At 37.5% G+C, this 26,478-nt stretch overlaps 1 protein-coding gene across 4 annotated transcripts in view; it reads right to left on the reverse strand.

Moving 5' to 3' along the window:
- Positions 1-26,478, reverse strand: part of Stac (SH3 and cysteine rich domain) — a 131,606-nt gene that overhangs the window by 52,478 nt on the left and 52,650 nt on the right. For 2 of the 4 annotated variants that reach the window (XM_003473473.5, XM_013156510.3), the window contains exon 2: positions 22,204-22,480. The exons of 1 other annotated variant lie outside the window; for it this stretch is intronic. In XM_003473473.5, the coding sequence (XP_003473521.1) occupies positions 22,204-22,480 (277 nt within the window). The remainder of the gene's footprint in view (positions 1-22,203; positions 22,481-26,478) is intronic. One more of the 4 variants, XM_013156509.3, reaches the window with a different exon arrangement.

Here is a 26,478-nt window from a genome sequence, read left to right on the forward strand (position 1 = left end):
CTACACTTAGCCTCCATTGTTCTTAAATTTCATTCTTCAATTTCAGAGAACATGAATTCATAACAGACATAGTAGGTTGGGAGTTGCATTCCCCTATATCACTCTCCAGCCTTGTTTTCTTTGATAACTGTAAAATTAAAATACAAATATACAATTATGGTCATTGTAGATGGGAGTATGAGGATAAGCAGGAAGAATTTCTAGGCACCAAATGTGTCCTGATAAGATTCTTGGGCTGCAGCTGTCCTATTCCAATGCTCTCTATGGAAAAGGCATTAAGGTCAAATTTTTGTGGATTACATTTAAAGAAGTTTTTATAGCCAACAGATATGAGCTGCCATTTTCAGAATGAGCTTGCCAGTATAGAGATGTGGTTTTCCTGTAATAGATTCAAATAAGGGATTATGGAGTCCACTGGGCTGCAGTCCAGTGCAAGCTCTTGAAAATAGGCAGCACCAAAGTGGGAGAACTAGAGAGTTCTTTCCATTGTACATGCTATTGCCAATATCTGTAAGCTGATGATTACTTTCACAATCAGCAATTCATTAGGAGTCAAGGTTGCAAACATATAAACCAATGCAAATAACACTGCTATTTCTAGTTGTTATGTACCTATTGAAGAACTTATTTTTTTATTTAAAATGACATTGAAGGATAGTTCTCCTTTAATAAAAATAATATTCTCATCTCAGTTGATTGTTTTAAAGAAGACAGTACAGTTAGGGTAGAGAAATATAAATGTAAGAATACAAAAATAAGGCAGCTGTTTTATAAATTATAAATTCTATGTACAAATTATCCTATGTTTGGATATGTGTATATGGATATATATTATACATATAATATTTTTATATAAGGTGGTGGGGTGGAAGATATAGATATAGATATAGTAGAAAATTTAAGCCTATTAGACCAAAACAATTTTATACTTGGTCTCTAAAACACACAGCAATTAACTGGTGACAGGACTAGAAGCTCCATCATCTGGAGCCCTGAGGAGCGATTTTCCCTGAGATTGTAACTTTAAAATTATTCATTCTGAATAAGGGCTGGATCAGTCATTACATAGATAAAGCACAGGTCTACATACATGATTTGCATGATTTGTATGCATTACTTCTGAATCTGTCCTTTATACTTACAAGCAAATTGATCCTTGCGTTTTAAAATCTATTTGAAATACTTTTTAAGAAGTGAACACAGCACAAAATATTAAGTAAATATATCATTTATAGAAGTCATTCCGTAGTTCTTTTATAGATATAAGTCAATATTTTAAAAGTTATATGATTGTGTATTAATAAGATAAATTGTCAAAGATGGACCTCTAACTATCTGAGGTGATCACATTGCTAGTTTTAAGAGACATGGCCAGATTAAAAAAAACTTGTTAAATGATATGTGAACTCTGGTGTAAACAGAATTGATCCCACAGGGATCAATTTCTAGGGATATCCACAGGGCAAAGCAGGGTCTTCTAGAGAAGGTTCCCCAGAAGCTGAACCAAAGGGCTATACTGAGACAGGTTTGATAATGAGAAAAAATATTAAAAATTAAACAAAACAAATGAATGGATACACATTCCCATTAATACTGAAAACATGAACCACTGAATCAAACTTTATATTTCACCATTAGGCTTGAAAAGTTTCAGTTCTATTGACACTGGTGGTCCTGTGTTCTTCGTGCCTTCATTTGCCAATTTGATATTAGGGAGAGGGGGACAAGAAAAGGGTCGGTTTGGAGAAGACCATGGAACTTAGTCTTCCCTGGAATTCACTCCTCAGGAGGGAGAGGGAACAAAAGTACTCTTCACTTACACTCTGGTACTGATTTTTCCCACATACAGCAAGCCAAGAGAGGCTTTTTAAAAATCACCTTCACAACAGCATTAGAAATACTTTATCATCACTTAGAGCAGTATTTTAAAGATGTAGTTTGAAGGCCAAGTAACTGAAGATATAATTGCCAAGAGGTGACAGATAGTTCTCAATTCTTTCTTTGAAATTTCAGCAGCAAGAAGATAGTCTCTTTAGTATAGAACCCTTCAACAGTAGCATCAAGCTTTGCCCAAAGGTCAGGAAATTTTTTCTTCAGGTTTAAGGGAGTTAGGCCAATGATAAGTTTCTCTTTAAAGGGAAAAACTGGAAATATTTTAGGCTTTATAGGTCATGGAGTCACCATTGCAACTCTTCAAGTATGCCATTGCAACTTGAAAACAACTTTCAATAATAAGTAAACAAGTAGGCATGGTTTGTAAACAAATCAAGTAAACAAATTGGTCAGATTTCCCAATTGTTAGGACAAAATGCCTGACTACAGCCAAAGGTCAAAGCTCTCCCCATGCTTGATCTGCCAGCGGTATTTGCAAGGTTGATCATTCCCTTCTCCTTAATACTTCTATATTTTTTGACTTCCAAGAAAAACACTTTTAGGCTTTCCTCTACCACACTGGTCATTCCTTCTCATTTCCTTTGCTGGTTCTTCTATCCACCTTTTAAAGGGTCCTAGGCTGTATCCTTGTTCTTCCTCACTGACTACATTTACTTCCTGGGTCATACCAAAAGGTCTTATTTCTTTAATTACAATTTGAGCTGATGAGTCCAATATTTATATCTCTAATATTTATATACCCAATCTACAGAAGATTCTCAAACTCTAGTTCTACCTATTTGACTTTTGTTTTGCTTGAATATCAAGTAAGCATTTCAAAGTTAACATGTCTGAGAGTGAATTAGTGCTTTCTCCATACTCATATCCAGAACCTATTCAATCTATGATACATAGTTTCCTTGTATCAGTTGATAGCAATATAACTCTATAGGCTACTTGTGCTAGAATCCTCAGAATCCTTCCTATTTTTTCCTACACTGTCCATAAGAAGAAAATCCTGTTGGGCATTTCCTTCAAAATACTTATCCATCAAAACTATTTCCTTCTTTATTTTTCTGCTGTACCTTTATCTCTTACTCAAATTACTATAATATCCTTCTTCCTGCTTCAACCAATCCAGGTCCCATTAAAGTCTGTTCTTTACATAGCAGCCAGAGTGACCCTTGGCAGATGTGATTAAATCACAGCCCTTAAATGACTCTATAAAGTGAAAGCTAATGGGGTTTAATGACACTGATGTATCCCTCCACATTTACTCTAATATCACATCGGTCAGCTGATTGTTGCTTAAAGCACAAAAGATATATTCCTGCTACGATTTGCACTCCAGCTGTCCCATTTATTTGGAATGTTTTTTCCTCAGAGCTCCTTCTCTATCTGCATGCTTCTCTCAGATCTTACCTTCTCAAAGAAGCTCACCCCGAGCACCTCACTGCAACTTGCCCCCTAAGTTTGCAGTGCTCATCTCTTTCATTCTACTGTACATTTTTCTATTTCCCTATCACTGATCAACATAGTAAATGCTATTTATCTATCTATCCATTGTCCATTGTCTCTCTTGGTAAGTTAATTCTATGAGGAAAAGATCTTTGTCTGCTTTGTTTAGTGATATATCCCAAGTGCTTAGAACAGAATGTGGTATGGAGGTGATCCTACATAAATATTTGTTAAATAAATTCCTATTTTTGAAATAAAGCAAAGATGTTTGATACTAGTCACACTCCACATGCTTATTAAATATAAAAAAAATTATTAAAGGGATGCCATTTTTCTCAGAGTAGTTCTGCATACCAGGATTCTGGTAAGTGGGATTTAGATAGGGCAACTCATAAAATGGTTCTAAATTAATCTTGACAAGTACATAGCTGAGAATATCAGAAACACTCTAAAAATGTAATTTAGTAACTCATTATATGAGTGATTACTCCTGAATACCACTAGTGCTGGGTTAAATAAACAGCATAGTCAATTAAGTGAACTGAAAGAGTAAATTAGTATTTTTAAGAATTTAGTCTTTAATAAAAGTGACATCAAATCAGTGGTGAAGGAAGGAATTATTCAACAAATATTAGTGAGTCACTGTTACTAATTTGGTGAAAACACTGGATACTTAATTCAAAGAATATTCTGAAATAAAGTTCAAATGGCGTAAGAAAATACATAAATTTGAAATTATTAAATTAATTGAAGAAAATATAAATTCTAGCTTATTCTTGAGTAAACTATAAGCATAATTTTATGAGAGTAAGCAATCTACCAAAAGTACATAAAACGTCATTAGTACAAAGCTGAGAGGCAGGAGAAATTAATGCTTTGCATAATTAAGGGATTAGACAGTATTTATTAGTAGTTTTTAAAGTAAGTTAATATGAAAATTTGAATAAGCCAAAATATACATAGCACTGTTTAAGGGCACAACTTACATCGAAGATAGAATCGAAAGCTAAGCACTTAACAAATGGCAAAGTTTAGTGATCAAAGAACTGTATAAAAGCAAGCTATGCATTTTTTCTCTATAAAATTTACAAAGAAAGAAGAAAGATGTAGTAGTTGATTGTACATGACATAACAATCACTCACACAGTTGCTGGAAGGAGAAAATGATATCACTGTTGTCAGGTCAATTTGGAGACAGACCTTTTCTCTGGACCCGATTCTGTGGGCAGGAGGCTTTCAGTTTCTCTCCTGGAACCATAACATTGAAGGCAATGCCTTTTGGAGCATCTGATATCTATGTAGAAGATCCAGCAACAGATTTCACAGACTAAGCCAGCCCCATTGCTTGTCTGTTGGTTATATTTTTTCTTTAAATTTTGATAGTTAACTTTTAGTGCTTTATACATTTCAAAGCACATATTTGATTCAAATTTTCTGAACAAAGTTTCTCAGCCTCTGCACTATTGAAACTTGAGGACTTTGTTGTATACATGACTGTCACATGGACATTTAGCAGCATCCTTGGTCTCTACTCACTTGATGCCAGTGACAGAACAATCCAAAACCATTTCTAGGCATTGACAAATATCATTTGTGGTTGGGGTTGTCAGATAAAATACAGGAAGTCTTGTTACATTTTAATTTTTTTCTTTTCTTTTTTTTAAATGCCTTTTTGAGACAGGGTCTCACTACGCAGTTCAGGTAGCCTTGAGCTCACTTTGTAGCCCAGGATGGTTTCAAACTCCTAATGATCCTCCTGTCTCAGCCTCTTTAGCACTGGGATTATAGGCATGTGCCACCATGCCTGGCACATTTTAATTTCTGATAACATTTATTTTTGATATAAATATATTCTATATATTGTATGTGATAAATAGTGCTTCAAATACTATCTATAATTATTTGCTATTTACTTGGAATTCAAATGTAACTGGGCATCTGTCTTTTTATTTACTAAATCTTGAAACCCTGTGTGTGAGGCAAAATTATGTTGGTTGAGGACTGCTGATATACAGTGTTATGGATTAAAATCTGGTGGCCAAGTTAACACCAGCTGAATTAAATCAGCATGGTGCTGAGTGTAGTTGGTCCCCTGAGGAAAGTTGCCAGCACAAAAAGACATGGAGAGGACGAGTGCGAGCTTGTGAGTTCTACTAAATGATGTTGTTTGGAGCCATTGCTCCTGGATGAGACCCAATAAGTTGTTCCAAACCAATTCCCTACCCATGGTCCAAGTTAATGCAGTGAAGGCTGCAGCAGGTTGACTGATCCAGAGGGGAGGGGCCAGCATACACCACCCCTGTTTGCACCTCAATAGCACACTGGAGTGGGCAGGATCACCTAGCCAGCATGCTTCAGAAAAACTGTACCAACAAACAAAGGGACTGGGGACCTCCTCTACACACCTGTATGGAAGAAACAAAAAAATATGAGAAGAGAAAGCAACAAGAAAAAGTCCTCAGCCCCCAACCCCAAGAATATTGATCCAGGAAAGGTAAATACAAAAGAGATTGAGAACAGCAAACACGCAATATCAGAATGGCATCAGTGGACATAAAGAGATATCTTCAGGACCTGATAGACGAGTTCAAAAGTGGTATATTAATAAATGAAATGCTAGGCACCTCTCAAGAAGACACATATGGAAGAATGGAGGAGCAGAAAAAAAAGAAGAGAATTGTTTGATGAAGAATATAAAGAAAACATAGAATGAAGCAGGTTCAAAGAGATTATGAGGAAATTAAAAACTAAGTGGAAAGCTGACAAAACTGCTTGAAAGAAACTAAGGATAGATTATCTGAACTGGAGGACAGGTTTGCAATTTGGGATCAAGAAAGAAAAAATTTCTTAAAAGTAACAAGGAAACAAGTAGTAACAATACAAAAGCTAGAAGATGATAAGAAGATCTATAACTTAAGAATAAAGAATGTGAGTGAAGAAGCAGGGGTACAAACAAAGGAACTACAAAGGCTATTCACAGAAATAATTAAGGAAAACTTCCCAAGCATAGGAAAAGGCAATGATATTCAGATGTATGAGGCATACAGAACTCCAGCCACCTACAACCAAAACAGAACTACACCCAGGCATATAATAATCAAGATCCCAGAAATTCAGTATAAGAATAGAATATTAAAAGCTGTCAGAGAAAAGAAACAGCTTACCTATAAAGGAAAACCCATCAAAATCATGGCAGACTTCTCTACACAGACCATCAAATCAAGAAGAGCTTGGAGCAAAGTATTTGAAGCCCTGAAGGAAAATAACCTCCAGCCCAGATTGATGTATCCTGCAAAACTGTCTCTAGAAATCAATGGAGAAACAAGATGCTTCCAAGACAAAGAGGACCTGGGGAAATTCGTGACCACCAGCCCAACGCTACAGAGAATACTGCAGGATATTCTAGAGAGAGAGAAAAGTATCAGAATTCCAGGAACAGTGGCAGAGAGGCCACAATGAATGGAGCAGACAGTGGAATGAAGAAGAAAAGCAGACAACTAATGGCAGAAAGAGCACAACAGAAATGAGGCAGAGAAGGTTGGCTATAATCTCTAACATAGATGGTGTTGATACACTAAAAGAAAAAGAGAGAAATACAGGCAGAATATATCAGGAGGTAGGGTTCACCAAGAAGTTCTTTATAAGAAATATAATTAACCTGAAAAAGGGTATATGGACAAAAAATCAAATATGTGAAAACAATGCTCTATGTGACAGGGAACCAGAGAGAAATAGGGGCAACTAGATAAGTATTTGTGGATAGATTGGAAAGACAGGCTTTAATAGGTAAAGGAATACAACTAGAGATCAAGTTCAGGAGGGAGAAAGTTTGGAACCACTTAGGTAAATAGCAGGTTGCCCCCACCCAATCTAAAAACTGAGGATGTTGGTGAGACCCAAAAATGCACAGTACACCCTAGGGGAGTGAAAGGGGAGGAATAGTCTTAAAAAAGATGACAGAAGATATTATTAATAGTGTATCAGGATTTAAAACTCATATTACCCACACTGCTCTGCCTAGATAGATTTTATTCTGTCCCAGTTTGTCTACTTGCACTAGATCTGAGGGCACAGACAGCTATTCCCAAAATAGCAGGATATAGTACAGTAATCATCTTTAATTTCCTTTTAACTTAATCTGGAGCCTTGTATAACTTATACTGCTCTATCATGACTGATCTTAGTTAAATCTGGTTTGTTTGATTGCTATTTGGTATCAACAGATTTTATTCAAAACTGTTATGATTGAAAGTATCAAATCTGAGAGTATAGACAACTACACTGAAGATGACAAGATTCACTATGATACCCATTCTGGTTTGATAACTACCTGTTTTTGAAGTTTTACACTATCTACAAAGTTGTGTTTTTATTAATATTGTTATGTACTGCTGTAATCAAATATACTATGTCTGATGATATAGCCAATTCTATTGAAGATAATGAGACAACACAGTAACCGTGGTAGAACTCTTTGTACAGTGGTTTTATATGTCTTTTTCATTTTATGTGTTTATAGGAATATGTTTTGTTTTGCTTTGTTTTGTTTTTCCCTCTAATACAGAAAGGATAGAAATACATGTTAAGACTCATGCATGCATAGAACCTATAAATAGTTTACGAGAACTGATCTTCTAATGCATGATGAAATGAACAAATATGGATAACTGAATGTATGTTTAATTGTGTAGGACTGATACCTATATTACTAAGTTTTTGTTGGGTAGTTGAACAGAACTGTTTGCAGTCTCGCTGTTTGAATCCCCACTTTATGTTTCACTTTTGTATCTTGAATATTTGTAAAAGGACAATATGTAATCAGCAAATAGTGATTTCTTACTGTTTATTTTTTCTTTGAATGTGCGTATTATTTCTACCCATCTTCTGTTTTGTTTAGTTTTTCTTTAAATAAAATTTTTAAAAAATCTGAAAAATAAAAGAAAACTGAAGATCAGAGAATTAAAATGTCTTCCAAGAGTCCCTTGCTAACAAGTGGTAAGTCTGGAATTACGAAGCAGCTCTCAGTTAACACAAACTGGACACTTCATCACTGGTTCTTTGCTTATTTCACCCTTTCAATCATATGGTTGACTGAAACCTTCAGGCTGTATTTTTTAGTTGTATCTAGATGCCATGTCTATGATTCATCACAATTTGGAATTCAGGAATAAAAGGACAAAGTGCTCTAGGACTCTTTTAAAAATACCACTTCTGGGTCAAGCCAGTTAGTGACACCATTGATTTTCCTTTTGAGTGTAGTGTCTCTGTTATGGTTTAGATCAAGAATATTCCCCAGAAGGATCATGTGCTCGGAGGTGGGACTTTTGGAGGGTGACGGGATCACGGGAACACCTAACTCCCTGGTGGAGTAATTCATTGCTGAGTGTGCTGTTAGGAGGCAGCGCTCTGGCCTGTGAGCTGAAAGAGTGTGTTCTTTTTGCTGTTTCTTCTCTTTATGTTTCCTGACTGCCATGATTTGAGCAGTTCTACTCTGTCACGCCCTCCACCGTGCTATTTCTGCCTTGGATCCAGCTAATCATTTGAGTTTCACTCAAACTTCTGAGACCATGAACCAAAATAAATGAATATCTGTGCAACAGAGTCATAAGTATTACCCAGCCAAAACATTTTTCAATTATTTCTAAATTTCTTTTTCTCTTTCTGAAATACCAAAGACTTCCATATAACCCTCAAACCAAGGCTTACGAATAGCCGCTTTTTAACTCTCTCAAAAGAAGTCCTTGATGACTTGTCATTGTTCTCATAATGTAGCATAACAGAAAGAGCTTGAGTTTTAGAGTTGGGGCATCACACTTCAGATGGCCTCTAAACTGCAGCTATCTCTCAACAGAAAGTTAAACATTCAAGGTGTAGAAAAAGATCATATTTTCCATCACAGTTGAACATTAGCCATGTGATCTCAATTAAATATAATTGATTTCATCTATCATCTACCCTGAATTCACTTAGAAAAATGATTTCTAAATTTTCTGGGAAGTTAATAACTATAGTTATTCACCAGTGACTTTTGAAAAACCATCAACCAGGTAGAAAAGGCCCAATAAAAATTATTATCCCTGGACCATCTTCCCTGCCTATGTTCCCCACTCCATTCTCTATTACATCTTTTCCAGCCCTGTCTTAGCTTAAAAAAATTAATGGCATTCATTGTTTATAAATGCCTCTGTTGATCTTTCCTATTTCGGGTCCTGACTATTAGTGGAAAAACTCTCTTTACTTCCCCCTCCCCTCACCCTCACTTGGCTTTAAAAATAGCAACAGGAGTTGAGTTGGCTCAGGGCCTCATGTTCAGAGTCCACAGCCTTTACCCTCTGGGATATCAGTTCACATCATAATACCATGGCTGGCAAACTTTTCTTCTGTTGCATGTTTGGCCTAAAGTTTTGGGCAGAAGTGTCTTTCTGAAGGATTACTTTCTCATGACCATCTCTCATGACCATCTGGGAAACATCTGGACTTGACACTCCTGACCTGGGTATTAATAATCTCTGCTGCTTTGTTTTCTTCTCCTCTTTTCTGAAGTTGGCAGTGTGCTTAAAGTCAATTGCTCTCATTAGAATTGTTCCTCTAGTGCAAAGCTGGAGAATTTGTGTTATCCAGGTTTCCCAGGATTGGACTGGCCAAATCCCTTCCTTTTGTCTCCAACTACTTCCCTCCACCTACAGAGTGATTGATGAGGAATTTGGCATGCAACTAATGGCAATCTGCTTTATTTTTTGCACATATAGCTTTAATATATGAGCAGTGAAACAGTAAGCAGGTTTTGAATTTTATTACTCACAAAGTAATTTCACAGACGTCATTTTGGTTCAGTAAATTCTACGATGTAGTATCATAATTCCCAATCTAATTTTGAAGGAGTGAGAGGAGGCAATCGTTTGCTCAAAGTCATAGCAGCTATCCACCCTTGGAGTTTTCTGCTTTTATCCTGACTTTCCCATGCAGGTCTTTTAATTTTGGGAGGATTCACTTATTCATGATAGTCACCCGTGACACCAATGATGAATGTTAGAGGTAGCAAACAAATTTTATTTTCCATAAATCTGATGGGATAAAGTTGCTTCTTCCTCTTTGTTAATGATTGGAGGTGTTAGAATGAGCAAGGCAAGTTTGGGAGCATGAGTGTAGTTCTTTAGGCACTGAGGTAATGCCGGCATTCTTGAGAAAAGCAGTAATGTGATGTCAGTTTTCTTCTAGAAGGGATTTGGCAGCAATGACTAAAATGGATGAGGACAGAGATGGAAAGAAATCATGCAATTTAGGAGATTCTTGAAACAGCTCGTATGAGATGCACATAAGGCTTCCAGGGTGGGAACTGCCGGGAAGAGGGCCCAGGACTGATGGCAAGAAGCACTGGGACTGACAGAGTGTGGTCATAAATGAGGGCAAGGACCTGAGATCTGACCAGGTAAATGAGAAGCTGAGATGCTATCTGCCCTAAGAGGAGAGAGGACGGCAATATAGTGGCAGTGTTTCGGAGGAAGGAGGTGCTGTGCTCCTTTTTTGATGTACTTAATCATTTTGGCAGTGCGAGACACCTGGGAAGAAAACTTCTGGCAGCTGACACCTGTGACTGGACCCAGGGATGGAGCAGCCTGCGGGGAGCAGTGGGAGCAAAAAAGGAGGGCAGAGGAGAAGCAAAGGTCCAGAGTTACTAATTAGCACTACTGTGTTAAACTTCACAGCAAATCTCTCAAATAGGTGTTCTTATTCCTACTTTTCAAATGAGAAAATGAGTGCTCAAAAATGTGTCTTGAAATCTCCTTTACAAATAGCGATGTCCCACAGAGTTCTAACATCTTTCTGGGTCACAGAGTCAGGCTGGCTCATTGGCACACCTTGGTTTTCATGATATGCTCTTGTTACTACTTCTCTTTGCAGCATTATGAGGAGGGTGATGATGGTGCTTGGAAGATACATTGCAAAAGATCAGGTTTGCACCAAGATGGACATAAACTCTCTAAACTACATCCTTGCCACGGGGGCAGAAGTACATATGCCAGACTGGAGGTTCCAGTATGTTTGTGGACTGTGTCAAGTATGTTTGTATCTGTGCTTGTGGTAGGTATGCTTATGCACTTGTCTGTTGTCATGTTTCTGGGGAAAGGTGTGCAGGGTAGCTATAGGGTTCTTTATTTTCTTTCCAGGTAAGCTTAGCCTGTGGTAGAATGTTCTCTGCTTTTTTTTTTGTGGCTGGGTAACCAGTTGGTGTTTGATAAGCTATGGAGAAAACACTAACAGGATTCACCATGCACTTTTTTACCTGCCCCCTTCTCTGTCCTTGATAGTTGGATCACAATTTACTGACACTTTTAAACACACATGCACACACATACACACACACACATGAACATGCACGAACATACTCACCTATCTCTCACACAACTTTGCCTGTGTTTTTAGATCTCAGACATACACACAGGCCAGCTCTGGTCACTTTATAATGTCACATTTCCTGTTGGACAATCAAAGGAGCCACTCTAAAGTAGGCCAGTGGAGCATTTCTTGTTGCAGTTGAATGGTGGTACAAGATATACTTCTTTTTTAACAGGTTTTTTATCTCCTTGGGTTTACAAATGGAGGCAGTGCTTATTCCTGTAACTCCCTAGCCTGCATACTTGGAATAAATCACGGGTCAAAGGCAAGCAATTTCTCAACATTGGTCTGTCACAGCTTCCTTACGAACCACAAGCAGGGAGCAGGGATGAGCAATATCACAGGTAGGAGGAGACTTTGGAGCTTAACTGTGTCTGTTTTCTGTTTACCCTCATCTTAATTGCATCTTGATTGATTTCTCCCCATTTCTTTCTACCCTGGACAATGTTTTCATTTCTTCCTAAATAAAATATTAAGAAAATATATAAAACTTAGTGAGACTTAGAAGATCACGATTCAGAATATATATGCTATAATGTCTAGCTGGTGAACTATAAGAAATAACCAAAATTTATAAAAATAATCTAATTTAATTGATCAGACACTCGCTCTTCTCTGGTCTGTTATTCATACACTGAAAATATCTTTCTGTGTGCCATGTATTTCTGCTGATATATGACCTTAAAAGTCTTCTCAGATACAAATTTCTTTCTTAGGGCAGAAGAAACACTAATTTTCTTAAAGATTATCTTTGTGATGTGACTCAAAAAATTACCAAAGTGCCAACTTCCAACGTCATGATCATAATTTAAGCAAGACATTTTTTCCTGAATTTTTAAAATGATCTCCCCAAACTTGACCATTTAAAACTTAAGCTAATTAGCTGTAAAATAAACAATTCACAGGAAGATTACACTAAGAAGACAAAAGCAATGTCTGATAATTTGGAAAATTACTTTTTTTTCCGGAGAGCTGTGTCCATGAAAAGACTTCTTTTCGCCACTTAATTACTTTCTCATTCTTAGTAGTTAAAAGATATTTTAAGGTATATCAAGGGAAGTTTCTGTATCTTTCTACTATCAGTACGTATATTAAGAAATACAGGCAGGAATACATGCAAAAGTATGACCAATTCCATTGGAATAAGCTGGACTTCAATTATTCCTTTGGTTTCCTGATTTTCACAAACTTGTATCTCCAAATAGGGTTCCAATATCCTTCTGTCAGCAATGTGGCTTCCAGGCATCTCATCTGGTCACTGGCTGGGGCTAGGACAAGCCCTTAGAGGACAGCACGGCACCTGTTGAACACATGTTCACTGCCTGCAGAGTCTGTGGTGGAGTGAGGCCTTACAGGTCTTTCATTTAAAGAGACAGAGCCTTTTTTTCATTTGTCCTAATTTCTATGTAACTTCTATTTCACTTTTCTTTATTATCTTTCAGTTATGAAGTTGAAAAGAAGAAGAAGAAGAAGAAGAAGAAGAAGAAGAAGGAGAAGGAGAAGGAGAAGGAGGAGAAGGAGAAGGAGAAGAAGGAGGAGAGGAAGGAGGAGAGGAAAGAGAAGAGGAAGGAGAAGAGGAAGGGGAAAAAGAAGAAGAAGAAGAAGAAGAAGAAGAAGAAGAAGAAGAAGAAGAAGAAGAAGAAGAAGAAGAAGAAGAAGAAGAAGAAGGTGTGACCTGGGTATTGATGCTTTTGGAAGTTTTGGTGAACAAATGGTTATTGAGCTTATCTACCATCTTAATTTTTAGTTCTGAACACTTCAACTTGTGTATAACTAAAACAATCATAAGTATGCTTTGGATATTAATATTTCTCACTGTCTGGGCACTCATGTATTCATTCAATCACAATAGAGTCATATTGGGCACCTGTAAAGATAGATGATGAGCTTGGTGCTAATGACACTACGGAGAGCATGGCACACTATGGTCTCAACCCTCTGGAACTGTCCACATTTTCCATTTGCTGGTTCTATATAGCCACATTGCATGGTTTACTTTTCTTGAGAATGTGTAAGAAAGGACATGCTTTGAACTGTTTGCTATGTTAAACAAGAAACAATCATAGACAACCTCTAATTTTGGTTGACAACAAAATACAAGAGAACTAGATGCTAAAAAGTCAAAACCAGAAGTTCAAAACAATCTAGAAGATGGTTTGCTGAACATAAGGAAGAATAAAGCAGAATTTTACAATCAAAATCTTCATTAGAGGTAGACAAGATGGAACTTACATAGCAGATATTTTAATCGCATAAAACGTCAGTTCCCAAATCTCTGAATTTTATAGGAGATTATGAAAGGAGAGAATTGCCGACAGTTCAGTGAAAGCCAAGGGAGTAAGGACACAATGGTGAAGAAAGATCTGGGAGGCGTTAGGTAAAGCCTGCAAGAAGCCCTCAGCTGCCTCTGCTCATCAGCAGGCTCTGTGTGCCAAAGGAGCACCCATAAAGCAATAAGGGCCCACTGAAATTCCCTCCTTTATGAACGTTTCCTTATTTCTATTCTTAAATAATAATACCAAAAATATGCAGTGAACACTGAGAAGTAAAGTAAAAGTAAAAGCTTAAGAATATGGATGATATTTAGTCATAGAACTGGGCATGAATATCAAATCTAGTTGAGCACTGAAACATCTAAGATGTGTAAATCTACTTACAAAATCTATGCATATTTTAAGGTTTATTCTCAATCAAAAGTTACTTAATCTTGATTGACAATCTGATAGTGTTGAGAGATGCCTAGAAGGTGATAAAGCACACTTCTCAGAGAACCTAGGTAACTCATGGGGCTGTATCTGGTCGGTGGCCCGTTCCTCATTGGCGCGCTTCCCCATGGATTCTGCTTCTGGGTGCCATGACAGGAGCAACTGTGCTCCACAAGGACCTCCTGCCATGAAGCTCCTGCCAGATGACCAAGACCTGAAATCTCTGAAACTGTTCGCCAACATAAGCTTCTCTTTCTTTGCAGGTGCTACGTATTTTGTGCAACAATGGGAAGACTAATACAGTTATAAATTATAAGACATTGAAATAAGAGTGGAGATTTTAAAAGCTTTGTAAATTTATCTGGAATAAGAAGAATAAAATTTGTACTTTTTTTTAGTAAGTTGAGAAAAGTAGAATAAAGAATTTTTTTGAAAATCTCATATGTATCTATTAGAACACATATAGCTTTCAAAACACAGGAAATTATAAAAAAGAACATGTATACCACACATGTCATCTGCATGTGCTTGTGGGCATCCACATGTGTGCATGCGCGTGTGAGACCCACTCACACACAGTGGAAAGAAACAGGAGACACAAAATTGAAAACACATAGCAAGACAAAAGAAGGAAAGCTAAATGTTTCACTCAACAATAACTGTAAATTCATAATCCTGTAATGGTCAGTGAGATAAATCAGACATACAAGTGTACATATTGCATGTTTTTAACACAATAAACTCAAACTATAAATAAAAAGCAAAATAAAAGAGAATCTGAAGTGAAGATATAGCTCTTCCTCAAATGGGGAGGAGATCAAGATAGAAAGGGAGTGGGGAGGAGAAGGAAAGGGGATATAAAAAGGAATTAATGTGTTTTATGTACATGTTCCAACTCTACCCAAGGAATGTGAACATTAGGCTCTGCAAAATGTAGTAGTAAGAATAAAAATAGTAGTAGTAAATTGGAAAGAAAATGAATTTAAAGTTCTATATGTTTATTTCAAAATAAGCACTTAGTCAATCCGAAAAAAAATTTAGTTAAATGAGATGAAGGTAAATCAAGGAAATATATAAATAAAGTGGAAATAATGTAACAGTGGACTTTATGGCCAAAGCGTTAAAGTGGATAGGATGCTGCTTTATTTGGATATGGATGTCATTTACCATGAAGGTATTTCCATTATGACTTTTGTGTACCATGTAACTTTGCATTAAAATATGCAACATGAGGGAAAAATGAAGAGAAAGATAATAGGTGAGAAAACTGGTTCCATTGTCAGGCCTCGTTTTTGGGTGTGCTGGAGTTATGATACACGTGGGAGTGACTTTCAAAGCAAACAGAGATATGCCAGTGTTCTATTGTTGTTTTTAAACATTACTTCTTATTTCTACATTGGTATATGAAGACAAACTGTTTTCCCCCCACCCACCCACTACTATTTGTGAAATATTCATTGTGTGCTAGGTGTGTTTCACAGTTGTTGTGGGAATAGGAATGTATATTAGAGCTGATCATATATTCTAGGAAATGACAAATGCTACAAAATGACACATGCTACTGGGATAGGAAAAAGGAAAAAAAAGGAAGAAAGGAAAAAATTATATGTATATTGGTAAACACATATAAATGTACATATGTATATGTACTCTAGTCTCTGTTCGAACATCAAAAGGAACAGTTCGTGCTGTCATTGTTTGACTGATCACTTTTGTGTCTAGATTTTGTAACTTGAACAACTAGTTCTGAGATAACAACATGGAATATATTAACTAGTGTAAATTATTTACTTTTTTATTTTTTGAAATTCTGTATCATTTCTATTCTTTTTTTTCATATTTTGCTTTTTAAAATAAAAAAAAATTACAAAAAATAAAAGAAATGACATGAGGTCAGTTCCTGGAACACAAGCACACAAAAAAATCAGAAATGATAAGTGTTCACCGCTTATTATTTATAACTAAACTAACTAAAGACAGCATTTCTAACTAAAGACAGTATTTTAATTGGGTCTTGACAGATTTAAATTGGGTAGACAGAGAGACAGGGCAAGAAGGGCGGAGAGAGGAGGGACAAAGATCACAGATGTTTCAGAAGGAAGAGCAAAATGTTGAAGTGCTGAAAATGGGCCCAGAAAAGAGTATTTAAGACTCTACATGGAAAATAGGTTATTGGAGCATAGTAGTGAGAAATGTGGTAACCTGGGCAGGTTTCCCCACCTCCTCTTATCTTCTCTTCTTGGTAGCAAGTCAAGGATTTTTAATTTTTCAAAATAAATATATGCATCTCCCATGTAACCCCCTAAACATAGAACTAGTCCTGGATAAGTGTCATTTCCATTTCTATAGGAGACGGTGGAACACCTCCTTCCTTGGCTTTCATTTCTGCCCAACCTTTTATTTTCAGGAAAGGAATGTATTTACTCTTTTCAAGTTAGATGATTCTCAGTGAGATGTGTGAGATTATGCATGTGTGCGTGTGTTTGTGGAGTTTGGGATCAAATTCAAGAAATCATACATACTAGATAAGTACTCCACCATTGAGCTACAACCCAGTCCCAATTAGACATTTCTTAAATGTACAATACATAGAATCAGCATAAAATCCAGAAAAATAATAGCAGAATGCAGTTTTAAAAGTGGTTTGTGTGTCCTCAGTTGGAATGTGCTGGGTACAGTTGCATATATTAATCTATATTCGATAATCTCATGAAGAACTTTGAATGTAGAATTGCAGTCTTAATAACACTTAAATGAATTGCCTTGGCAAGCATTGAAAAGTTTCTGTAAATTGTGTACATTAAAGAGATATGTGTAAAAGAGTGCTCAATAACAGCCAGGTGGAATTTAGGAAACACAGGTGTTAGGAGACAATTCCTCAGTGATAATCCATTTAAGTGGCTGCCACTGTTCTGCACTGATAAAACCTGGTTGCTTTCAGGATGGCAACATCTCAAAATGCTAATGTGTGCTATGAATGTCCAAAGAGAACATAATATATAGCACTTTCTCAACATGGATTTTACTCTCTGCTCTAATCTGTTAAAACTACTTCTGGAATTAACTTAAGCAGCTCTTATTTTAGTGTCTGCACTCTGCCTCACTGTGTCATCTGTCATGGCCCTTTGGGACTCCAAGTGAATTTAAATTCTGCCAGATGAGCATTCTTTAGCTATTTGAAAACCATGCATGATCTCTTGAAAACTTTTCTGGACCGAATATTTTCACTTCCTGAAAACATTTCTTATCTGGTGGGACCACCATCTCCTTATGGTGACTGCATTCCAGTTTTATGTACTTTCACTTAAAATTTTGCACCCAGAATCAGTATGATTTTCTTAGTGGCGTAGAGGAAGACCCCCCCCCCAAAAAAAAAAAAAACAGAAAGAGACTATTTTCTTCTGTTTCATGAGCACTGCACTGTGTTTCTTGCTGTCCTCTACTAGAAAAGCAGAAGTTAAGTTATGGGCACCAGAGATTAATAGTGACATTGGATAAACCACCAAGTTCTGGATATTGCATTTTAGTATGGAAATGTACTATGGCACAAAGGACATATTCTAGTTGTAAAATTTTAAAAAGGTGCTAGACATAATTTGTATTTAAAATCTATACAATCCCTAAAATACTTATCCAGTTAAATGATCTTAGAGTTTGAATTCTATCCTGAGAATCCAGAGCTGACATTTGCTTTTCAATATTTCCTTCAATTTCTGCTTGGCTTTTTTCACCAAGAAGACAACTTTATTGGTAAACAAATGCTACTTTTTCTTTTCAATTCTATGTTTTTATGTTTATATGTATATGCATGTATATATTTCATTCAAGTTCTGGTTAATAACTTGAACAATGGGATGCTTCAGAGCAGGCTGGGAAGCAAATGAATAGTCAGACAAGAACACCACAGAAGTGTCTGGGTGTCAGTGTAAATAGCATTTGTTCATGTTATATGATTCATTGTGATGGCAAAGCAATGTTGTAGTTACATCAGTGTTCAGGTCTATTTGCATTTTAAATTTATTCCTAGTGAAGGGTGTTTTTACACTGCTTGCAGATATAATGGATACTCTCAGTGCCTTGTCCAGATCTTGTTTAACATGCTAGTGTGTAAGCACTGGCTGCTAATTCCTCACAGACACACCCATCATTTTGGCCCCAGAGAACTGTCCTCAACAAAATATGATCTATCTTGCTGAAATGCCGCTTGCTTACTTCTTCCTGGGGACAGCTGTGGCCAGTGACTAGGTGATAGGCATTTACAAGGCTGGTCCTTTGTCTCTAGTGATACTACTCCAGGGGGTCAGTCTGAAGCTGACTTCATTTGAGACCATGTCTTAATTTAATGTTTCTTTTACTCATCCTACTTTTGTTTCTTGAGACTCCTACCTAAGATAGCATTATATTATCTTTCCTAGTGATTTCTAGTTGGAAACTTATGGAAGCGAATGGTTCTTTTTTGTATCAGCTATATAACTTGAAATCTTAAGAAATAAAATCCAATAATTTGGCTAGTTATCTGGTTGGAAAATCTGATTCTATTTACTATGCTCTGTCTTCTAAGTGGGATCCAAATAAAGATATTTAGTTAATTTATAGATAGTTTAGAAACAAGCTATTTGGCAATAATTTAAGAAGTAGAGTTTCTTAGGAAAATTGATGGAGGAGACCATGCATAGAGTTTGTTCTACTAGCACATGTTGAAGTCTTTGAAATTTCAGTAAGATTATCATATAGATTCATTCAATGTACTTTATCTATCTAAAAATGGAATGCCATAAATGGAGTGTGTTGAAGTGATACACGGTAAAGATGAGTTTCCCCATCCCTCATGCCCATTGTCAAGGATTATCACTGAAAGTATCAATCTTCTTGGTGAATAAATATGATACACTCAAATGTAAGGGGTGGTACAGTATTTTTCTACTCTAAGATTACTCAAAGGTGGGAATATGCAGCCCTGGAGCTGATAGGCATATATGTTTTTTCTCATGCCTCGATGAAAGGTTGAATTGGGTATTTTTGGCTTGCTTAGATTCCCTATTCTTCCAGAAGAAGCTGGCCTAAGGAGGTAATCATAAGGGCTTGCAAGGTCCTGGAAATAAGATTAGAGTAACCAGAAGGCGTGCCCCACATATGCTTAACCTAAAGGGTTGGTAATCAGTTTGGTAGGGGAGGAGAAATTTTAGGTATGAAGCCCAAGGATAAGGCTAAAGATGGTAATAGGGAGCTAGGAAAATCAGAGATGTATGAGCAGTAGATGAAGTTGGATTCTATTCTGTTTTTATTGGTATCACTAGTATTGTCAATGTTTGGCCTTTTCAGATATAAGGCGCAGGATCATCAAGGCACAAATGGGAAGCACTGTAACACCACATGTGAGTATCCGTTTCATCTTAGAAATCTTAGAAGTCTTTTTATTTTTTAAAGAAGTATGCATCAGCTAGAAATAAGATATGATTTTTCTTAGCCACCATTATATAAACTTTAGTTATCCATTAAAAGGAATAAGAATAATCTTAACATAAGCTCTGAAATGTCATTCTAAGGTGAGAACAGTAAGTGGTCTTCCCTAATGTTTACATGGAGACAGAAGGCCAGAGCTGAGTATGAAAGGAGAGGCAGGGCTGATCAACTGTGTTCCATTGTTAGATAAATCAAAAGCCCTACGTACTGCTTCAGAAAGATAGCACAGGTTATTAGTCTGTACTTCATTTTTGCTACTTTTCTTTCCTCATCTCTAGCTTTTTTCTTACTCATTTTCTATCTTGATTTAAATTATCCTTTAAAGACCCCTTTTGCTTTCTTAGAAGATTTGGTTTATTTAGTTAGCCCTTGAAAAGAGCGACATGATTTTTTGACTACCTTTTCCTGTCTTTTCAAAATGAAAATGAAGTTACCATATACATCTGATTATGATAAGAGAAAGTACAGTGCAATTCCCTTTAGCACAGGCCTTTTAAAATATGTCAAGAATAGACTCTCTAAATTGTTGTTGTACTTGAGTTGTACCTAGAATACTCTTTAGGGTAATGACTGTAACATTCCTTAAAAGTGAACTCATTTCCATTACTCATTTTTAAGAACACATGCTCTGTTTTTCTCTTTCACACTCATTACAATGAGATTTAAAAATAGAACCTCATCACCACCTATTTAAGGGTTATGAATAGTGCTACCTTGAAAAAGACTGGTGGAAATTCATGTGAAAATTAAAGTGATGCATCAGATTTAGGAGGTGGTGTGGAGAGCAGCTGAAACTGAAGAGCAATCACACTTATGCCGCTGGAGCAAGGCTGTTCTAGACAACAAAGAGTACCTGAAACAAGCCAAATGAATGAGATACTCCAGGTTCTCCTGGAACACGTGGTGCCCTGAGGCTGCCATGCAGACAGGTTGCTAGGCAGAGGGGTATCATGTGACATCAACCTGCTGAATGCATAAATAAATGTGCTTCAGTAGTTGAGTACTTTCTTTCCTCTCCTCCAGAGAGAGGGTTCCACTTGACCTCAGCTTTCTGTATTCTGATTCTTATCTTTATTTCTCCATCCTTCCTCCAAGGAACTTCAAGAGCTGCATCGGACGTGGCAGCTAAGCATTCACAAAAACTAAGCTGGAAGGTGGATTGTCTAAGCATTCTGAACAGAGAACATGATGAGAGCACTGGCAGCCCATCATGCTGACATTTAGATGCCAGGTAAAGAAGTGGAGCAGGGTGGTAGGAGCTTCAAAACTTAGCAGAATCTATCAGTCAGAAAAGGATCAGCAATCCAGAGAGATCTAAGCAGTAGACTGGATAACTGGCCCCATGCTTCTCCTCTCCTATACCCATTCCCTTATGCAGATGGTGTGTAGAACCTACTCCTAGAGTAAGAGTAGATACCTCCATTCCTTGACTGTCACTCATTTAAATTACTGAATTCATGGAATGCCAGGAAAGGTTGCAGTGTACTACCTCCAACCTTAGTCCCTCAGAAGCTTTGTGTGTTTCCACTTGTCCTTGCCAAGAAAAGAACGTAACATATCTGGGGCACTGGTTCGCAGAAAGCATAAGAGAAAAATAATGGAGTGGCATATGGATCAGCTGAACCACAGCAAACCATGGCTACTTTTTAAGTACTGGAGTTTTAGGTAAACTTTGCCTAAGCAAATTGTTAAGCAAATCATTGACTGGCACCAATGTTATTTCTAAATATATCTGTTGGAAGGAAGAACATGTATAATAGTGAGTGGAAAATGAGAGTATAGGTATATAATACTTTCCTGAAAATAAGAACAGGACTTGTATCTGTGGTTTTAATATGGATGGATATTGCTCTGCATTTGCACATCATGTCTCTTAACTGGGCCATTGTAAAAAGGGAAGCGAATTGCAGGCTTCTATTCTTTTGACCATCCTGGAAGTGACTGACATGCCCAATTTCACTGGTTTAGACAGTGGCCTCCTTAGGAAACAACAAACATTCCAAAACTCATGTGTAATGACAGGATGACACATGGAAACCTAGTGTAAGGTAACTCTAAAGGGCTTTGGGACTTCCTAGGGAATTTGCTGAATTCTTTGTTGTAGCTATGTCACAACTCAACTTGTCCCTCTGCCCACTGCTTCTCTTACCTTTCTACAAATATTGTTCCCCAAAGCACTCCTGAACAATTCTATATGCAAATCTCTCAAGAGTCCATGTGTCTGAGGTTACCTGGACCTATGTACACCACTGTTACTCAGTCTTTCATGGGTGCCTAACCTGGAGGAATGGGCAGGAGAAGGCCTTACCCACTATCATGTGGTTGCAGACATCACAGAAAGTGGGCTTCTTGAAGATGTGCTCCTGAAAGGCATGCGCCTTGCCACTGTTGGGTTGCAGGCCAGCTCTGGTGGGTGTGGATGTCGGGCTTCCAGGTGAAGGCAGTGGGCTGGAGCTGGGGCTGACTTGTGCCAGCATGTCCGCTGGTAGCTTCACATCACTGTTGGTTCGCTGGAAGAAGTTGTCAGCACTTTTGCTCCGTAAACTCTTGGTCTTGAAAGAAAGTGATCGTTTTAGTTTCTGGAGCTGCAATGCAATGACAGAACAGTCTCTCTTACGATGGATCATGCAGACTCATGCTGTGGGGGTGAGGTCTACTCCATGCACTGCACAGTTCCCAGTGATACCCTCAGCTTCCAAGCAAGCTCCTGTGTGTCTCTGTGTGGGTGGGGGAAATGTCAGTGCTTAGTTAAGATGAAATTCAGCAGCACCCCACGACCCCTGCTCCCACCAAGCCAGAATAGCAGAAAGGGCACCACTGCTTTTGCTTTTGTCTTTATTCTTCTTTCCCTGAATCTTTAATATTCCAACAATGTGAAATCAAAACATCTTATATTGAGTTTTTGATCTTTTGAATTTGAGTAATAGGAAATGAAGTATGCACTCATGAGTTGAAAGGCTTGGTATGTAGCACTGACTTTTCTCTCTTATGACCACTTAGCAGCCACTTGTCTCTGTACACATCTAAGCAGAAAAGGCTACTGTCTGAGTTGACATCAGTCTAGCTAAATTATTCAGAGGACACAAACCAGAAACTCTCAAGTTTACTTGGGTCTGATGCACATGAACAAACAATGTGTTGGACAGACATTTAAATTACATATTTGGCTTTCTTTGTTCTTCTTCTGGACCTCTTTCTTATTTTTGTCCATGGAAGATGGAAGACTAGGACATTTCTCCTTTACTTTTGAGACTTAGGAAGAGACACAAAAATGGGTTTAGCAAAGTACTAGCTTCTGAAGGTCTAGTTTTGAATGCTGTCTGCACTTTTGTCCAATGTGACTGATGCTAGAGGGATCTTTGGGAAATCTAGATGTTACTATGAGAGTCTCTTGTTTGGAGTCTTTTAAGAAATGTATTTTTTCATAAGGAAGTGCATCTCAATATTGGCTCCAGGGAGTGGTAAGTTCTGGAGTCTGATGATATCTGCTTTGCTCTGTCTGTCTTAACTGTTGTGACTTTCTCAAAGTCTCGCATATTTACTAGGTTTTTTCAATTGCCAGCATTTAATATTCAACTTTCCCTCTGTACAGATGAAAGAACTGAACCACTTGCTGCCCGATCTTTAATGAGTCACTTCAGTTTCAAGATGGCTCCCTTTTATACCTGAATATTCATAGATGCCTTTCCTATTATCTGGAATGAATATCTATGACCCAAATCTTCAGGCTAAAACATGCTCAGTGCTCTATTCTAATAAGGGTCTCCCCAAATGTTGTTGGGTTTCCCTACATAACACATAGGATAAGTCAGTGTGGCCTTGCCAAGATCTGCCACTTCTACCTTAATTGTCTACCTTCATCAAAAGATGTGGAAGATGTTGTCATTAGTGCTTGGAGTGGACTTCAAAAAGGCCACAAATTCCTCCCTCTTCCTCTTATTCAGAACACTTTGAAAGGTGACTTTGTATCTACTCCCATCAAGGTGGAGCTTGTTTTCCACTCCTTGTCTCTTGTTGATTTTGGGAATTTGATCAATAAAAAGCAGTGAGAGTAATTTTAAGTCAGTTCTAAATGCAAGCTTCAGTGTGTGTTGTACACTTCAGTCCCTGCTGGGAAACCTGCCAAATCACTACATATACAAACCTAACATGGCCTTAAGGATTATGTGGGGCACCTGGTCTAATCAAAACTGCATCAGTCTATGGAGATCCTAGCCTTTGGCCACCTTGTCACCCTGAAGACTTATGGGAGTCTAGCTAGGACAAGAAGAGTTCCATTCAAATTGTCTACCTACATACTCATCAACTGAAGATGTCGAGTACTTTAATTCATCAAGTTTAACTAGTACTTTAATCCATTAAATTTCACATCTACTTTACAATAAATAATTGGCAATATTGTTATCCCCATTCTCCTGGTGCTTCTTTGCACACCTGAAGTTGGATGTAGTTGTATGAAACCAACTTTCCACTTTCCACTTTACAGAGTCATACAGTGGGGATTCTCTAGAAAAGCTCCATCATGGCCAGCAAGTATCTGGTAAGTATCTGGCTCATAGTCGCACAGCTTATGTGAATCCAGACCAGAGTTCAAAGTTCAGTCTGCCTTTCTCTGATCTCCACAGTCTTTCCATCGTCACTGAGGCTTTATGGGATGCAGGGGAGGCAAAAGAGAGTTACCCCTTACGTCCATAGAGATAAAACTACTTATGGTGATCAGTGAGGATGAGAAGGGAAGGGATATGGGATGGCAAAGCAAATCTACTTTTGGTGTCAGCTCCCTGAAGTATGATGCCAAAAAGCCTGCAGCATTTTCTCTGTCCATTGAGATGTGGCTGGAAATTGTGTCAGGCCTACCTACTTCTGGAGCCAGAGAGTTTATTTGGAAGCCAGTGTGATATTTCTTATTTAAATGGCTAGTTTAAAAGAAGTACCTAACTGTAAAAGTAAGTCCTGAATGTGAGTTCAAAAAGCCTTGATTTCTCCAATTAGCCTTAAAAGAGCAGAGGCAAGATAGGAACACCTAAAGTGAAAAACTAATATCATGTTCTTGAAAATGGCAGATGTCACAAAAATGATTAGCTTCTATGCATCCTGGAATACTTTGATATTTAGAGAACAAGAAGATTAATGAAGAGGAGCAAAGGAACTGAAGGAGAGCCCAGTGAGGAAGGAGAAGACCCATAGAAGAGTATTTTAGAACCTAAGGGAAGAAAATAATTCAAAGAAAACAGAATGACAGATAGTATCAAATTAACCCTGGTCATAATGTCAGACAATGTGAGCTTTAAGAATTGGCCATGATATCTGGAAAAGGGAGTATCTTTGCAGGACATTAACAGTATAGATTCAGTGAAGTGCTGAACATGAAAACATGAGAAATTTTTGAGAAAGAATGGTTGGAGAAGGGATGAGTACAGATTGCAAGCTGGGATAATTTATTTGAGGCATTTTTCCATGAAGGAGATTAGTGAAAACAGTCAGTAGCTGGAGGATGATTTAGTATCTTAGGAAGTTCTATGTTCTGATTTGTTCAAATATAGTAGAATTATTTCAGAATGCTTTTAATCTGATGATGGATAAGATAGGGTGGTGGTGAACGATGTCTTTGAGTGAGGAGACATGGTGGGATACAGTGCACAAGAGAAATGGTTGACCTTAGATTTGAGTGAGATGGTTTATCCTTAGGAGGTTGACATGAAAAAATGATAGAGCTGGTGCCAATAGGGTATGGATCTTTTATTTTGTTTGCTTTTATTTTCTTAGTGACAATAGAAACAAGTCTGTCACTTGAGTGAGAAAAGATGGGAACATTAGGGATGAGATGTTGGAATTTGGAAGAGAGAAATGTGAAAGTCATTTCAGAGATGGAAGAATGAATGGACTAGAGCCATCCACAGTCATAGAATAATAGGGAGGGATAGATGATCCATTTAATTTTATTACCTCATTTTAGAGATGAGAAAACAGAAACCAGGTAACTTATCCAAAATTAAATGGTTTGGAAGTTATAGAATCAAGATCCACATATACGCCTCTCTGACTTCAAAAGTCCTTTAAACCAAATGAACTTTGATGAGAAGGTATCCCACCTTTGACCTTCTCTTAGTAATCCTGAGGTTAATGTGTTTTATCTTTCTGGTGTCCGATGGATTAGTAATAATCCATGTGGTTACCATGTTGAGCAACACTTCTATGTCAATTAATTAGGGAATGCAGAAATCAGGCATCATGAGAGCAATGAAACACAAAGAATTCAGCCTGAAGGTGAGTGTAATGGCAGGTAGATTGATTTATCAGTCTCTTCTGCAGTAGCACATAAAGTTAATTAACCAACATGTGCTTGATCATTTCAGTCAGGATCTAAAGTCTGCACTGCGTGGGAAAAGGGTTGTGTAAATGAGTCTCTGCCCACACAGGCAGTAAATCAGGAGTTACAGTCAGTACTGCAGCTCAGCTTCCTGTCTGTGGACATTTAACCATAAACTCAGTAGTCTCTAAATAGACATTCCCTTGCCTTTTAATGACGGCACCAGTAGCACAACTGGCTTTAATTCCTGAATTCAAATGAGGTAATTTGAAA

Source organism: Cavia porcellus, unplaced genomic scaffold (genome assembly GCF_034190915.1).
Source record: "Cavia porcellus strain 051 isolate PalLab524CR breed Dunkin Hartley unplaced genomic scaffold, mCavPor4.1 scaffold_13, whole genome shotgun sequence".
In the NCBI taxonomy this organism is placed as follows: Eukaryota; Metazoa; Chordata; class Mammalia; order Rodentia; family Caviidae; genus Cavia; species Cavia porcellus.